Source organism: Bombus impatiens, unplaced genomic scaffold, assembly GCF_000188095.3.
Source record: "Bombus impatiens unplaced genomic scaffold, BIMP_2.2 scf_0565, whole genome shotgun sequence".
In the NCBI taxonomy this organism is placed as follows: domain Eukaryota; kingdom Metazoa; phylum Arthropoda; class Insecta; order Hymenoptera; family Apidae; genus Bombus; species Bombus impatiens.
Genome location: NT_176984.1, coordinates 194,643 through 211,693, shown reverse-complemented (window position 1 = coordinate 211,693; position 17,051 = coordinate 194,643). Strand labels below are relative to the sequence as shown.

General features: G+C 38.0%; 1 protein-coding gene across 3 annotated transcripts in view; it reads left to right on the top strand.

The window, feature by feature from the left end:
* Nucleotides 1-17,051, top strand: part of LOC100745667 (diuretic hormone receptor) — a 76,472-nt gene that overhangs the window by 13,277 nt on the left and 46,144 nt on the right. For 2 of the 3 annotated variants that reach the window (XM_024369387.2, XM_024369384.2), the window contains exon 2: nt 1,439-6,242. The exons of the other annotated variant lie outside the window; for it this stretch is intronic. In XM_024369387.2, coding sequence (XP_024225155.1) covers nt 5,957-6,242 — 286 coding nt within the window. In that variant the 5' untranslated portion in view covers nt 1,439-5,956. The remainder of the gene's footprint in view (nt 1-1,438; nt 6,243-17,051) is intronic. 3 annotated transcript variants of the gene reach the window in all.

Here is a 17,051-nt window from a genome sequence, read left to right as displayed (position 1 = left end):
TATATATAATAATTTGCGAAACATTTTTACCGTTTCGAAATAAATAACGATTTTATCATCGAAACAATTTTAGAACGTTTAACAATTTAGTGGAATACGTAGAAACTTTTAAAGGCAAAACTTCTTGAAATCTTATTTATCCATTAATATTTCTTATCCAAAGTTGTTGTACCGCTAATTTGTGTGTCTAACATTTTTAATGAGGATTGACTTGAATATAAAGAGATACATATTTTATGAAACTTAGTTTCTATTTGTCATTTTACGGTCTTATGACTTATTTAATCGAAAATTTTCATTACGATGAATCATTATACAAACATGATAAGTAACGGAAACGTATAAAATTTTCTTTCGCGGATTTCTAGATAAAAAAAAAAATAACAATGCTAGAATATTTATATTTACTTTAAAGATTTAATTAGAAAAGTAGAGTTAGTTCGATCTAAATAAATTATTCCTTGGCCATTAGTCTACGATTATTATTCTATCTCTAAGGAAATTTTTAATTAAGAGAAACGATCCACTTGAGAGATTGAACCTAATAGAAACAAACCCACGTTGAATTCAAACAGATAACAGCTCAATTGCTTTCTTTTTTTATTTATTGTTTTATATTTGAAAAATCTGGTTCAGTAAAAATCTGCGAATCACCAGCAGATTCAAAAAGGCGTAGCAACCCAATCGCGTTCTTTCACAAGCTCGAATATAAGAAAAGAAATCTAATGGGAAAGTTATTCGCAATCGCTTTCTTTCTCACAGCGGATCTTATACATTTGTCGTAATCCTCGTGTTGCTTATCGTTTCCTATCGACGCACCCTCCAAGGCACCAACCGAGTGACTTTTTGCTGGACCATAGCGACAGATTACCGTGTCAGGATATTTCGAAAGAGAAAAAAGAAAACGAGACTGACGCGATAAAAGAGTGCTCGCGACTTTTTCGCTCCCTGGAAAAAAAATCGATGCTCGAATTGCTCCGTAAATTTTTCTATCGTGCTAAGCGTTGCATTTTCTTCGCATTGATTAGAACGAAGGTGCTTTATTGAAAATAAGAATACGAAGCACAACAAAAATTCTCGTTTAAATGTCAGTTCTTTGACTGTAGAGTACATTTTGCCGCAGCTTTGAACGAGAATGAGATTCTCAATGTAAGAATCGAAGAGAAAATGACCTGTAATTTTTATTTCATTTAGTCTTCTTAATTTAAAATTCACAAAGAGTATACTTAATTCTTTTCAATGATAAAATGAGGAAACGATCTTGAAAGTCGGTAAAGGGTAATTCCTATCGTAATCAGACGCGTTAGTTCGGATTTTTTCCACCGATACTCGGTAACGAATATCGGTCGAACGAATTTTCTCTGGGTGAAGGTTGACCCGTGCCACGTGTTCGGTAATCGATGACGTTTCTGATACAGGTCGGTCGTCTTAATTCCAGGTGTCAGCGAAATCTCAATTCGAGTCGTCAACGTGTGAGAAAGGAAGAAAAGTATTAGGAAGAAGACGGACGTAGTCTCAAGTTCTCTAGAAGAACGTCGCCACGAATATTGTTCCTGAAGAAAGAGGACAACTATATAAGTATAATATTTGGACACCCGCGGCAATTTGATCAAAAAGTTGATATTTTTCTCATGTTTCCAAAATTATCATCGAAGAATGTTTCTCTACCGTTGATTCTTTGCTTCTTGCCATAACCGAGGTCGAATGTTCCGCTGTTAAACTGAAACAAGAAATATATCTGCACCAGCGATGTTCATCCGTAGCAGATAGTAAGTACTTCACGCACCTGCACATTTAGTTGCACCAACGTAGTATAATCAAGCATTTCTTAAAATTTTACATCGACTTTCTGAAAAATACAGACAGACTCATGATAGAACACGATCAATCTCGCGTCACCATTTACGTGAAACATGAAAGCGTTAAAGCTAAAGAAAATAATCAAGCAGAAAAGAAGTTTTAAAGTAAAGTCTAAAGTAAAGTAATCGGAACAAATTCGGAGAGAAGAAAAGGTGGAAACGAGCGCCCGAAACGACAACAGATCACCCATACAAGGATAAACGGTGGCTAAAAAAGAAGACGAGAAAAAGAAAAAGAAGAAGGAAAGGAAGGATCGGAGTAAAAAAATTGTAAAGACGAAGAAGCAGGTGAAACGGCAGTACGAACGAAGCTTATGGGGGTAAAGTGAGTTGAACGCGAGCAGAGGATAAATAAGGACGAGCAAAACGTGGAGGCAGAGGAGAAGAGAGAGGATAATGGTGGCGCATGCTCCTCCTCGTTGTGCACGTATCGTGGAGCAGGCAGTTGCCCTCGTCGGCTCCAGGTACACGCGAAAATCCATATCGCCGCCGTGTAGCGTCTCCTACGGCCGTTGACAGACTCCGCGGACACGCCAGAACCTCTCGATCGGGCGTCGCAGTGAGCGTCGCGACGCAGCTTCCTCGACACTTCCGCGCCGCTTCTACGGAGTAGCCTCTTACACTGCTTCGAGCACGTGCCCTAAACAGTCGCATGTCACTGCTCGCCGGCGGAATACTAAACTGCCACGGAATTAACTTTCAAACAATATTTCACCAGTTTTCAAGCTCATTTCTTTTCACCGATAGCATTTATTTGAAAGAAATTCGTCTCGTTTGAGAAACCAAGTGGTAATTAGGAGAAATTGGAAAGGACGCTGCTAGGTCGAAGGATAAATAGATGGGAATTTCAAAGATATCATTTATATCTTAAGGAAGTCGGTCGTTCGAAGTAAAGTGTTATTTAGAGATAATTAAAAAATATGTATCGTTTGGAAGAAGGAAATGGTACTTAAGAATAGTTGGAGGGATAGACGTTGCTGGATCAAAATATGAATGTAAATAGAAATGTTAATAATATTATTTGCTTTAAGGAAACTATACGTCGCAAAAGCGGAAGGATATTTAAGAGGAATCGAAAGATCGGACGTCGCTAAAATTATGGATAAATATGAACTTCGAAGATGTTGTTTATCGTAGAGGAATATGAATTACAAGAATATTATTTATCCGAAACAAATTGATCGTTTGAAGATACACAGTGGTAATTAGGAGCTATTAAAAGGTGCTTATTGTGGAACGTTGCTGAATGATAATACAAACGAACATGAACTGAAAGTATCGTTTATTTCAAGGGAATTCATCGCTCGAAGAAAGGAAATATTAAATGGGAACAATGAAATGATGTTTTTATGAAAGCATGAACAAATACGAGTTCGAAGGAGATAAGTGCTAACTAGAAATAAATCGCAAGATGTTTATGGAATTATGAATAAATATAAATACTAAGGATGTAGTTCATCTCGAAGAGAGGTTCGTCCTTCAAAACGATGATTTAATATGAATAACTATCGAAGGTATTATTTACCTCAGAACCCAAACCAGAGTCGCGGTAATGAAAAAGTCAATGAAAAAGTCGAACATGGTTAAATTGGTACACGAATAATACGTGTGAGCATTTGTAAAACGCGAACACAGAAGATCGGGAGTTGATGGAAGAGATAGCAATAGCGTATTGGAAAAGGAAGTCGATGGTATTCCACAAGGAACGATAAATGTAAAAAGTTGGACTACTGTCGCGTTGGGGTAGCCAAAGATCCGTGAAACGAAGAATCGTAAGAAATCTGGCAAGGTTTCAGGCGAAACTTTGTTAAGATTTCCAAGAAAATAAAAGAATCTTCGAGGTGGTGTAATTTGTACGTTGTAGAGACACCGAGTCACACGAGGAACGTTCTTTCAGAGAGGATTTTACGATGGTATCGTGGAAAAGATAGCCAGTTGGAAAGAGTCGCGTCTACGAAAGGATTAGGAAACGGGAGCCTAACTTGCAGACCAGGTTAACAAATAGCTAAATTAGAAAGTGAATGGACCAAGTTTTGAAACTCATTTACGAAACTACCGACTATCAATTATAAGGAGCTGTGAACTTCCTTCTATCTTCGAAGGAGTCGGTAATAACCCCTGGTATCGACGAATACCATTCTCCGGAGTAGTTAAAATCAGGCACGAATACGTGCGTTAACCGAGTGGGTTCTCGAAACATCTCCCTCGAGAGTTTGCCGATAGTTTCTCGCGAAATTAGTACACTATCGAAACGTGGAACTGATCGAAGCCGGCCTTTGTTACTGGTTTTCAGCGCGATGCTCGCGATGTTAACGCGCGGACAATAGGCGAACTTCGTCTCCAACTGTTAGTGCTGGATCTGATGGACGCCTTGCCGCCAGTAGTTCGGTAATTGGCTTTGCGTTTCAAGCGGTTCGCCTAATGGCTGTCGAGTGCCGCTTTCAAACGGATCGACCAGTTGCAGCAGACTGTTTTATAAACCGTACTACTCGTACCATTGTACGTTATCATATTTAAAGCGTGAAAGCTAGATCGTCGAGGATTTTAAGATCAAAGATCGTTTAGTAAATGGAGGGCTAGAGAAATGGAGAGCAACGAACCAAAAGAAAATTCCTTGCTCTAGAAAAGGAAGCATTTCCAAGCTCGTCATAAGTCGATCTGCTTTCGTCGTGTTCCTAGAAATTACAAAACGAAGGCTCTCACCTTCCGGTCAGACTCCGTGCAATCGAGATATTCCGAAGCTGGGAAGCTCCGGTGAAATCACCTCGTCGGATCAAAGAGCGATCCTATGTCGCGGTATCCCGTGCCTGGAGCGTGGAATTTAACGGGCTTGCGGGGATTTCTGGAAACTCTATTCGATCGTAACATTTCGATATACAGATAAATATAGAGAGAAGTTTTCTGATAAGGTCTTGTACAACGTATTAACGGGGATCGGGAGGATACCAAATAGAAATCCTAAGGAAAAAGCGTGTGTGCGAGGATGAGACGTTCCTCGGGATCTTTTTGTCGCTACGCTCTCGCTCTCTGATATTGGACGAAAGGAAGAAAAAAAGGTCCTTGAGAATTAACCCGTGGAATTCAATGACAGCGAAGTAACAAAAACGTTTGCTTGATCGTAATATTTCTAGATCATTTTCAATACCGTAAATAGATAAGAGAAAAAGAAGAAGAAGCGTGCGTATTAAATCAAAAGGAGACAGAGAGAAAATTAAACGAGTCCCAGAAACCCCTAATTTATATTACAAAAAATTCAAGAAGCTTTGTATGATCATATTTAGAAATGTAAATGGACAGACAAATTTTATAAAGAAGCTTCTCGATAATATCTTATATCAGGTATTAACGAGGACGAGGAGAGGATACGAGCAGAAATTCGCGTGAGCGTGCGTAGAAAGATTAAAGACTCTTTGGGGCCCTCTCGTTGTTACGCTTGCCCTGTGCTCTTCGAGTAAAAGGAGGAAAAGGACTCCTCTAGGATTAACCGACCCTCCTTTAATGGCAAAGGATTTAGGGGGATCAGCGAGCATTAGTCGGCGAATCTCGCGGTTGGCCAGGAATACTATCTTCGGTCTCGTTTCTCGCGAAGAACACCAGGTTTGGGGAAATAATTGCGTGTCGGTCGGTTGGTGAAAAATAGAGCCCCTAGAGATTAACCGCGCGTCTTTATAGAACTACGTGAAGGGAATGGTCCGCTCGTAATCGACGTTTTCGCCGCGTGCCACACATTCCACGACCTTGTCCACGACTGCTGCTCGAAACCTAAACGACGTATATGGTCCTCGTTATGTTCTTGTGAAACGCATAATTACGTTGCGCTCCTTGAAAAATTTTCAAAAATCAACGATACGTAACGCGTAATGACAACGAACCTACGACATCGCGATATCTTCTTCTAAGAGGAGCACGGTTCACTTATAAACAGAGGAATAATTTCTATAAACAATTCGCCAAGGGCGCTGGGCCGCTATAAAGATAAGAGGGAATCCGTGTTGTTTTCACTTTTTGCTTCAGCTCGAGCAAAGTCGAGCTTCGCGAAAGGAAGCAACTTGATCGAGGAGACGAATAAGACGAACAGTGTTTAGTTTGTGGCCGGCATGGAGTGGCAAGAGAATAACGAGAGCGTCTTCGACACCGGCAATTACGTGCTGAACACTTTGTATTATATCAGCAAGCTGAACGAATCGGTGAATCCCGAGGCGATCAAGTGCCTCGAGCGCAAACAGGAAGAGCTGCAGCTGTTGTCTCTTGGGACGCAGCAGGAGGATCAAGGATGCGAAATCAGCTGGGATTCTTTATTGTGTTGGCCGAGAACGCCTCCCGGTACACTGGCCACGCTACCGTGCTTCGAGGAACTGAATGGAATACGCTACGACAGCAGCCGTGAGTAACAAATACTATTTGGTATTGCGATCGACAGTATCCCAAAATGGTTATTTTCTTTCTCCGGTTGGTTTCGTTCGTGGGGCGAATGGTTAACGGTTGATTGTAGAAAACGAAATTCTGCGATCGGTTATCAGAGTATTCGGATATCGGATATACTTGTGCGGTTTGATATTTTTGTGTAATTTATTCGATTAAGTAATAGGATTTTTCTTTTTCCGGTATTGAGATAATTTCTATGTTCTATGTTCTGGCTGAAAATTGATCTTTCAGGTCTTGTTCAAACGGATACGGTTATAAATCACGTATCTTTCAAAATTTATCTCTCAAATTTATCTAAGCTTCTATTTTTGCTTCATACGTGCGACATAAATTTCGCCTGAAAATTCAATTTAACAGAACCACCGGACAGCAGCTACCGTTCTGATACGTTAGGCGCGCATATTTAAAGAAAAGCTATTTCAATTAGTTTAATGGTCACGCGGCTAGACGCGGAATTAAAAATGTGGTTTATACGATAATACGATTCCACGTGCGGGGAAGTTCAAGTAAAATTAATTAACGTTCATTTTATCAAATACATAGCTATCTATCCACGTAATTAATATCCGTGTATACCCACACTTATATGCTTCATTTCCTCCACATCGAAGCTATTAATCTCACTGAAAATATTAACTTACAAATTTCATTATTTTCCAAAGATAACGATATTTCAAACAAAAGAAATAATTTGATCGCTGGAAAGATTCTATTTCGGATTATTTGTTAAGTGGGGTTAGACGTCGATCTGTTCGTTCGAAACCACATCGATTCGATTCTTTGAAATTTAAAAGTAAGAAAAGATCGGGTAAAAAGGATTCAGGTTATCGGATTAAAGGGGAAAAGCTTAAAACCTTTTTATCGATTTTCCATCCCCAAATATTCATCACTTGCAGGATATCTACAAGGATTTCGTAGTGGGAAGAGCGCAATTATAATTTAAGTCGTTTTCCATATCTGAGTAATATTTGTCTTTTATGAAACATCACCTCGTAACTATCGTTTCTCGATCTATTTCGTTTCCTAAAAACGTAATTTCATCTAGGAAAGAGCAATCCCATCTTGTGTCGCGTATAATGCTTTCTCACGTAGAATATAAAGTGCATTACCATCAATAGCGCTATTCGCATGAAGTGTATAGTTGCATAGTTAAAATTGTTGTTAGCGTGAACGTTAAGAGCAAATTAACATTTCATGGGTCTTATTTTCCATAAAACTCGAGTTTTAAAACGGCCATCAACGTTGGCGAGAGACAAGCTTGAAACGCCCATTCTATCGTTTTTAATTAAATCGTTAAGCAACCGCTACATTCGTTCGTTTCTACTTTTCTCCCTTTCCGTCTCTTTCCTTTTTTCCTAATAAAGAACAATACGAGAGCTTTCCATTCGTCGTAGAAGATCGTCAGCGAGTCATTTTCTTACTCGGTTTATTTTATTCGAAATCGCGTGATTTTTTCTGCTGTGAAATTGAAAAACACACGACGTGAAGTTCTCGAAATGTTTTGATCAATATCAACATATGGTCGATAAATAAATACCGTTCGTCACATATACAGTGAAAAAAGAACGAAATCGATTAAAAATGTACAGAGTATAGAAAGACGCATTTGTCGATATGATCGAGATTTAAAATTGAAATTTTCAAGATAAACGACAAGTTTTTAGGCGGGAAATATTCTTTTTTTTTTTTTAATAGATACGAGTAAGGAAGATAGAAAATATATAGTAAAATAAAAAGTAGTAATTTCTTTTGATCAAACAGTTTGGATTCTTGTGTTTGATATAAAAGAAAGTTGGCAGAAGCCAGGAAAAAGCATAGGATTGTTCGTTTTTGATCGATGTGGCGAGTAACCATAATAAAAGTCATTCTGTGTGCATGCGGCAACACAACTATCACGTAACTCGGAGAATAATTGAAGTGAAAGGAATACGTACATCCACCTTTGTGTTAGTTTATTCGAGCATAAGACGAACATACAAATTCGCGATTGTGTTATTCGTATCGAATATGAAAAATATCAAAGATCGTATATCTATAAACGGTATTTCACAAAGTCAAATTATTTACATTTCTTCGAAATCTTTCCATTTTATTTCCTCTGAAATCTTTCTTTTAAATCTCGCCATTTTATTTTTCATTTCCAATCACTGCTTTTCATCCATTTATTGATTTGTCCAGTTAATAATTTCTCCGTTCATGGTCGATAGCTGTCATCGCTGGTTTTCAGTTCTTAATTTTCCGCTGCATCGTGTAACCAGTGTAGCTTTCATCGTTAATCTTCGCCTACCAATTCACGCTGTTCGCTATTCACTTCGCAATCCGAATATAAAGTTTGGAATACTAAATAAATCTTCAATGGCCAATTCAAAAGGCTTCGACGGCGATATCCAATTTCTGAATTCTAAATTAGCTTGTTACACGAAATGCAGCCTTTATCCCCTGATTTCCATAAAATCCTCTATCTTTCTCTCGCCTCTTGAACGATGTCGAGGAAACATTTTGTATACGAAGGGAGCTCTCTTGGTTTATTCGATAAAAAATGACGAAGACTTTCTTCTGTCGATAAATTTTTCTAACAAGATAATGTTTTATTACGTAAATCGGGAGACACTTCTTTGCTTTCCACGAAAAGTCAATCATTTTTATGCTGTGTCAGTTTCAAAGCAACGACGCGATATCTGATATGACTTACACGAAACCGAAACTAACCAACTTGATGAAAATTAATCATTTCGTTTTCTAAACGTTAACCATTTTGAATCACGTACAAGATGAGGCACGTAAGATGTTACAAGCTGTTTTCTCAGAACTAGCGCAGATATCGATTTATTTCTTTTGTTTCTTCTTAAATCGAACGTAAACCGAACGTCTCATTTCGCTCAAAAGAAAAACAAGCGAGCGAGAAACCTCTTGTTCTCTAAGAACCTCTAGAACTCAACGAGAAAGAAGCAAGTATGCATTCGCGATGACTTGAGAGAAAACAGCTTGCGACACTTTTACGTAACTCACCTTGCTGTCTTCTATTTACAATTAAAGTTGAAAAATCTAGAGCAAGTGAATTTGATCGATTCAGTTTGCGTTTACACGCGTAAAATGAATTTGCAGATTACAATTAAATTCGAAAGTATGCAAACCAATTTCAAAACTTTTACCCACTTTCTGCCAAGGCCGAGTAGAAGAAAGCGGCAGACGAGCGCATTTTCCTAAACGTTTCGCGTAATTTAAAATGCTCGTCGAAAGAAATCCCTTTGCGTGCGGTCGCGCCTCGAAATAACGAGGAAAGGAACGTCGCAACATGGAAAATAGCAATAACGGTCTAGCAAAGCCCTAAAGATCGTTTTTCCCCCCTTTTTCTCGCTGACTACAATCGATACCAACGCCGGATCGTAAACGCTTGCCACGTTTCCGACGTGAGTAGCTTCTGCTTTAATGATCCACTCTTTCCTCGTCTGTAACGCCAGATCCATAAGACTGCCTTGTACAGAAACCTTCAGAGGAATATTAAATCTCGATTTCTATACGCTCGAGCGTATCGAGCAATAGTAGGATATATCGGTGTCCTATGAAACGCAAGTTATATCGAGCCACGTTCGATTTGGAACTGTAACTGCGCGTGTTTTCACCATTGAGCGACACACGGTATTGACGAACTATGGTTGAAACGTTAACGCTTTATTTTCTTTTTCTTTTCTGAAAAAAGCTTTTGCTTTTTTTACGTTACGCTCATCTTTTAATAGAGATTGTTGAGAATTGTGGATCTTAATCGCCGAAATAAATGTATAGGAACATTTAGATTACGCTTAGAATTAATATGAAAATAGTTTCAGATTTATTTAATATGTGATTTACAAGATATTCGTCGATACATGTTTGCATGCGTCTCAGCACTCTCTTTGTCTCATCATCTTCTTTACCTCATTGGTTACCCAATTACTTGACACGACGGATCAGATCCGCAGACTAAAAAGACATTATCCTTTGGATTTAAGCATTAGATTCAACCAGAATCAAACATGTTATAAACGCTTATTATCCAAGTTACAGTACCACGCCAAAATAATTTACTTATAATTCTCAATGAGAATTGATTGTAAAAATTCTACCAGATAAAGAAAGAAAAATGTTTTACGAGATGCTGTGCACGCGCATACTCCCACTATTTACCAAATGTCCAGCTGGATAAATTGTAACGTACAAATTAAATAATAAAAAAAAAACATACTCCCACACACTCATACTCATATGTGTGTGTCACTACTACGCGGCTAATCTGTGTAGCACACAAAATTACACATATCTCAACAGAGATCAAACTTTCGGTCGTGTTGATCCAACACGAGCACGATGTTGGCGGATGACATGCATTATACGGGGTGATACTGGAAAGGTAGCTCACAAAGGTGGCTTTGTTTATCGAATCGTGTAATATTCGTAGAGAGTACGATACATCGAAACCATTCAAGCAACCAGCGTCGAGCATTTTGGAATTGTTTGTTATTTAAAAATACACGCGGCTAGATGCGATATGAGTAACCAATCGGCGATGAATACCTCTAGGTATTGTTATTAGGCCGTGAGTATTTTCGTCGGACGTCTGTAGGAATTGTTAATAGATAATTAAAGTGTTAACATGTAAATGCCTAACCGAACAGGACAATGTAACGATACGATCTTTAATAACAAACGGTAGAATATCAGATATTCTAATTAACAACGAACAAATGCGCTTGCAAATACATATAACTTGCACGTGCGTTCATTTATTTTATTCAGCGAGCAGGTCTCTTAACCGAGTGATATTCTTTAGATATAAATTGAAACTTTTCGACCTTTTATTCGAATGTAAATCCCATTTTGTGGAGAATATTTATGCATCGCAGATGAATTTTCTGTTAATTGTAGACGATAAATGATATTATTTTTTTTCATAAAGAATCTGTATACTGTATATGTCGAAGAATATGCAAAGAGAATACTTGAGCGCGTGTGTGCTGTGTGGAACAAAAAAAGCGGACTAGGAGAAGGTTAAAACGGGTCCAGAATTCGTTAGAGTTTCACAGAGGAAAATTGTTATAGGAAAGCGTAGAGGATGTTTCACGATTCGTTTACATTTGTTTCTCCAAAAATGTGGCTTATGTTTCTTTCCAAACTGCATAGCATAGCTTGTGTCGTAACAAAAGTTATTCTTGACGTTTAATTTAATCTAGGTTTATTCGAAGCGAATAAAAGATAACAATTCAATAAACAATTGCCAGGCGTTCAGCAGCGATAACAAACTTGCAACAGCATTATAGGCATTCGATCTAAAATTTGATATTTTATCTCTTTCGTTCTTTCTTCATCGACTGTGCTTTAACGCAATCATCTTGATAAATGAACCAATCGAAACAGATTCGTAACAATTGTTCTTCCGATTACGAACGACAAGAATCGATGGGAAACAATGGAATCGTTTTTTCAAGTTTGCTGGTTGGCGAAACGATGGAATCGATTGGTATTGTCGGGAATTACGAACTAATTCGCGCAGGAAAAAACGCGTGTCAGCGATGTTAATGGTTTTCAAATCCTCGCCATGAATATTCATTTAAAAAGACGATGACCGCGTATTTGCGATGACCTACAATGCTAACAGAATGAGGAATACCCGATGACCACAATTTACTCTCCGCTGACATTACACAACGCTAATGTAATTTGATCTTAAATGGCGGGACCGGCTGTACGACCAGCTACTTCCATAATTAACTTGGCGTCGTGCACGATCGCGCCTCCCTTTCTAATTAAAAACGAAATCCAGTCACTTAGCAAGTTATTGAAACGACGGAAAACACGAAACTGTTTTCTCCAACAGTATCTCGATGGTATCGAACAAACATTTTTTATTCGTGTTTAATTATTAGACCGTAAATTTTGATGCGTTTACGAGTAATCGAAGGATATAGAAATACGTAAAACGCGTATAAAATGCAAAAGGAAAAATATTTATTTGTCACTGAATTTTCCCTCCCTATTTGGTTTATCGATACGTAGCAAATAAAAAAGAATTCAATATTTCTATCGATTTAAACAAGCGTCGATAAGTGTTGGAAGAACAACGTCGGATCACGAGCACGTGAAAAAGAATCAGTTGAGCGCAACAGGAAATCGACGAATCGTTCGATCATCACCAAACGCTTCATGCAATGCCATGCAACGAGACAATGGATCTTGTAGCTGGTTATTTCCTCTGATTTATGACGCGAGCATACGATATCCATAAATGTAACAGACTCACGTGCACGTCGCTATTTCACGGAATAGAAGACTTGGTTACGCGTTATGTACGTGTACTCCTCTCGTACGAGTATGTCGTACGTGTATTGCCGTGCATGTTACGTAGATACACGTGCACAAGAAGAGCGGTAATATAATGGTCGCCAGATTGTTCGAGTTTTACGACAGCATTACGTATGTATTCGACGACAGAGCGCTAAAAGGGAATCTTGGTTACGAAACGTCGCGTCTGAAATTCCTTCTGTATCCTCATGAATGTTCAATTTGACCGGCGATTCGTCAAAAAGTGTGCTATTGAACGATCCAAATGGCACGGAATGGAGCGTGCTTTTCATCGGTTTTCTTATTGTACGCGAGCGGTTTCGAACCAGCCGCGCGAATGAATACCGAATACCATCGAATACCACAGATTCATATCGCGATGCAATAATTCTATTTCATAAATCGTATCTCTAAAAATTACTAAATATTTACGTAGAATTTTGTTATTAAAGTTTGCGCTTCTCTGTATTCCGCCGTGTGTGGAGATTTAATTAATTCGAATGGAATATCTTTGAAGTCGCTTGAACAGAGACAGAAATTTTTGGGAAATTGGTTATTCCGTTATGGACTAACAATACACGGTGAGACGAGTGTAGAATTAGTTAAATGGTAGTACGCAAAAAGTAATTGTATAGTACGTGAATAATTTCTCTGGCATCCAAAGTGGGTTTCCTACGTACAATATCTCCTTTGTTTTTAAATGTTTAAATGGTTTCGAAAGAGGAAGGTAGTTTTTCACCCGTACGTCGTTTCATACGACGATAAAATACGAAATACTGCACGATGAAATTACAATGGGACACGGGGGTGCACGAGATAGTGGATTGAAATTAATCTTCCCACTGCAACGCAATGAAACGAATGTTAAAACGATTACGTCCGAAATGAAAATTAATTTCAAGAAATTACGTGTAGTCCTGTCGTTCGTACATCTCGTTACACTTTTTACATGGAATTTATTTTCAACGAACTAATTCTGCCTCAGGTGTTTCGTAAGACCGCGAAATGCTTCTGAAACTCGATCACGTTGCAGAAACCTTCTCGCAATACCTACTTCTGTCCCTGTTCACACGCTGCCTCAATGAAATGCTAATTCTAGCTTTATGTATGCATTGTAGCACTGTATAGACATATTCAACGTTCGCCAACAATTATGTATAATTCCGTAATTAACAGTTTCTATGTCAAACATGCCTTTGTCTATGTTTCAAAGTGGAGACTACGATAAATAGAATTTGATTTCTTTTATGTTTGATAGGAACGAATTTAAATCGCAATTTATAAAATCGATCGATACGTAGGAGACTCGATAGGACGGAAAACGTCAGGATGCTCTAAGTTTTGTGAATTCGGAACATTTTGATCGTGTTACAGTTAACAACTTTGTAGCTCGGTGAGATTCATAGGTCATCGTGAATAGCATTTGGAAAGTTTTAGCTGCACGTGCTTGTGCCGCGTTACAAGCGTGTCAATCTCGAAACTTACATAACAGAAAATGTTATTTTGTCAACACGGATGCAGAAATTTCCTGTCTATCGAGAACTGTGGAAAAGTTTACTTTGATTTGTCGGGAAATTAACGAGGGTTTCGTGCCAATCAGACCTACATTTTTCAAAAAATCTACTCTATTGCTTTGATATCGGGTAGGTAAGACTCTAAGATATTATATAGGTAAAACTCTGATTAAATGCAAAATTCGAGATCGAGGATCAAGAAGTTTATATTAGCCTGTCCAGAAAGTGTCTTTCTTTCGCAAACGTGTTTTTCACAACAGTGCACCTTCGTACAAACCAAGTCTGTGGAATGTCGCGGTGTTTATCTCAACAGAACAAAATGGATCGTACGTAATTCGACAAAATAATATAAAACAAAAACCTTGTGTGTCTATTATTTCCTCCTATATAAAACGAAAGAAACTTTTCGGACAATCTAACAGTTGTACGAGGTGAGGTCATGCAGCAGATCAGATTGCAAATTTGTAAATCCTTCCTATGTGAAACTCGTTGAAAGATTTTCCCCGCATTCTGACGGTGTCCGATCGATTTACAATTTAATGTTCACGACTATACGTAAATCCAATCACGATCATCGGCCTGTAAGGTTTCCAGCTAATGTATAGAGATTCAAGGATATCGCAACTCAATTTCTTTCTTTCCACCGACTCGCGTTGTTACCATAATCGACGTCTTTTCTTTCAGATGTTCCGAAGCGCTCGAGATCACGCGTGTTATATACCGAATTATCTGCTAACTCTAAGACGCAAAAATGTTGGATTTTAAAACGTAAAGGCGAGTAGTTGAAAGTAGATTTATTTGTGAATAATACGTAGATAATAATAGAAGAAAAGAAAAGAAGGAAAAAGATAGAGAGAAAAGATATTTTGTCAAGAAACTTACGTTTGCAAGTACATTCTCGTATACAGAATAAGCGTTATGTAAATCACGATTTTATTGATTTTGCTAGTACGCAAAGTACATAGAGTTACGATGAGTTAAATTAAATTAAAGAACATGGTTCAATTTGTGGATGGAATTGTGATGGAACTGTTTGCTTCGTTAAAGCTTTTAAAAATCACAGTTTGGTGCAAATATTTCCGTAACCTGACCTATCGATTTGTTAAATATTCGCTAATTTTTTCAAGTGGAAAATGTATTCTATGTTTAAGAAAGATGATAATCTTGCACAGATCAGAATACATAACACGCTTCACATAGCCGAGTTTTAATTAAATCTTTTCGATACAAATATCCTGGAACATGGCGCAGATTATTACGAGAATATTTATTTCGCAGTGCTGATTTACTCCTTTAATAAGCATAAATTCTTTCTTTGCTCTTTATGGCGGCATGTATCTCCGTGTTCTGACGCTAGAAAATTACTTCAGTGTGTTCCACTACTAAAAAGCAAATTTTCAAAACAGAAGTATCATGTCGCGTAGAAAGTTTGGCAGATAAAAGTTGCTTCGGCTGAGAGTTTAAAATGGTCAGTGAACAGTGAAATAGGCGTTTAGAAAACAGTTGTGTATACTGGGTTACGACAGTTGGGCTATTTGTTATTTAAGTAGATCGCTCGCTATCGTTCAAAGGGAAAGTATATTGCGCGATTAAAGCGAAACAAGGCAAAGATAAAACAAAGTAAAATAAAATAGAAATATAATAGTAAAAAATACATATCAGTAAAAGCGTGCGGTTGATTTTCCAAAGTCGTACATTTCGACCTCTCGACGATATCGGCGATATAAAATTGCGTTGGTCTGTCTTTTGAAAAACTCGCTAGATTTCCCCTCGACCAAAATACCAAAATACGTCGAATCAATGATCGCTTTCCTCTGCTCTTTGTACTCTTTCACAACTTCCAGAAGTAGTTCCCATTTCACTCGTCGACGAAATTTCCGTGAATTCACGGTTGTACGCGACTCCACGCGATACGTTCCAATAAACGGGGTGGCTTTCGAGCTGTAACAAATTCTCGACTCACGATACTTACGACAATAAAAAACAAAGTCACTGGTGGAATGTGCGCAGGATTTTTACGAGTTACTTTCATCCCGCTTATTTTTAGGACGATAATAAAACTATTCGAGAAGAAATACGGACTTACATTCCTTAACTTGCAACGAAAAAGCTGGCTACAAATTACGATTACCCTCGGATCTTTTATTTCAGAAGAATAGAAGAAATCTCAGTGAGCTGTCCTTTTCTCTCGATTGCGAATTCGAAGTTGTACACCGTTCGTCGTGAAAGATTTACGCGCATCACCGAACCCGTGAAATACGTCGGTCCGTTTGGAATTTTTATGGAATGCTTCAAATTTCAAATAAATTCCCCGGAATACACACTTTTTAAAAAATCGTGGAAATATTTCGGATAAATTATCGTTGTTCATCGCGATAGGAAATGGTTTCATTTCGTTGTGGATGAGTAGCAAATGTTTCTTTTATTGATGTTTTTAAATACGTTCGTTTAGTACCCAATTTAATCGAGGATTACCGAGATAATTACGAACGTTATTGGAGGATACGAGTGACAAAAAATTATCTTCAGCTTTAATCAACATCCGAGTAAAAATGCAAAGTTCATTCTTTTCCATTTTTATACTCGCCGCAGTTTTACATTGTATTTTCAAACGGTAATGTAGCTTTTTTTTTACAGCAAGTCATTCATTTTCGGCCTGATAAGACTTTCTCGTCGAAGGAAATATTCATTCGCTACGAACTTGTTGGTAGAACTACTGAAAGGGGTTTAACCTGATCAACAACATTGACCGTGGAAAAAACGAAATTGAACGCTCATAGATAGTCATCGTAAAACGACGTCAAAGTTTTATCGCTTCTGTTATTTATTAAAACGCGTGGAATAAAGGTTTATTAAAAAGCACGGGAGATTAAAGAAGTACTTTGTCGAAGGGGTTGCGATCTAGAAATAACCCTGTCTAAGTATAAACTTTGTTGAC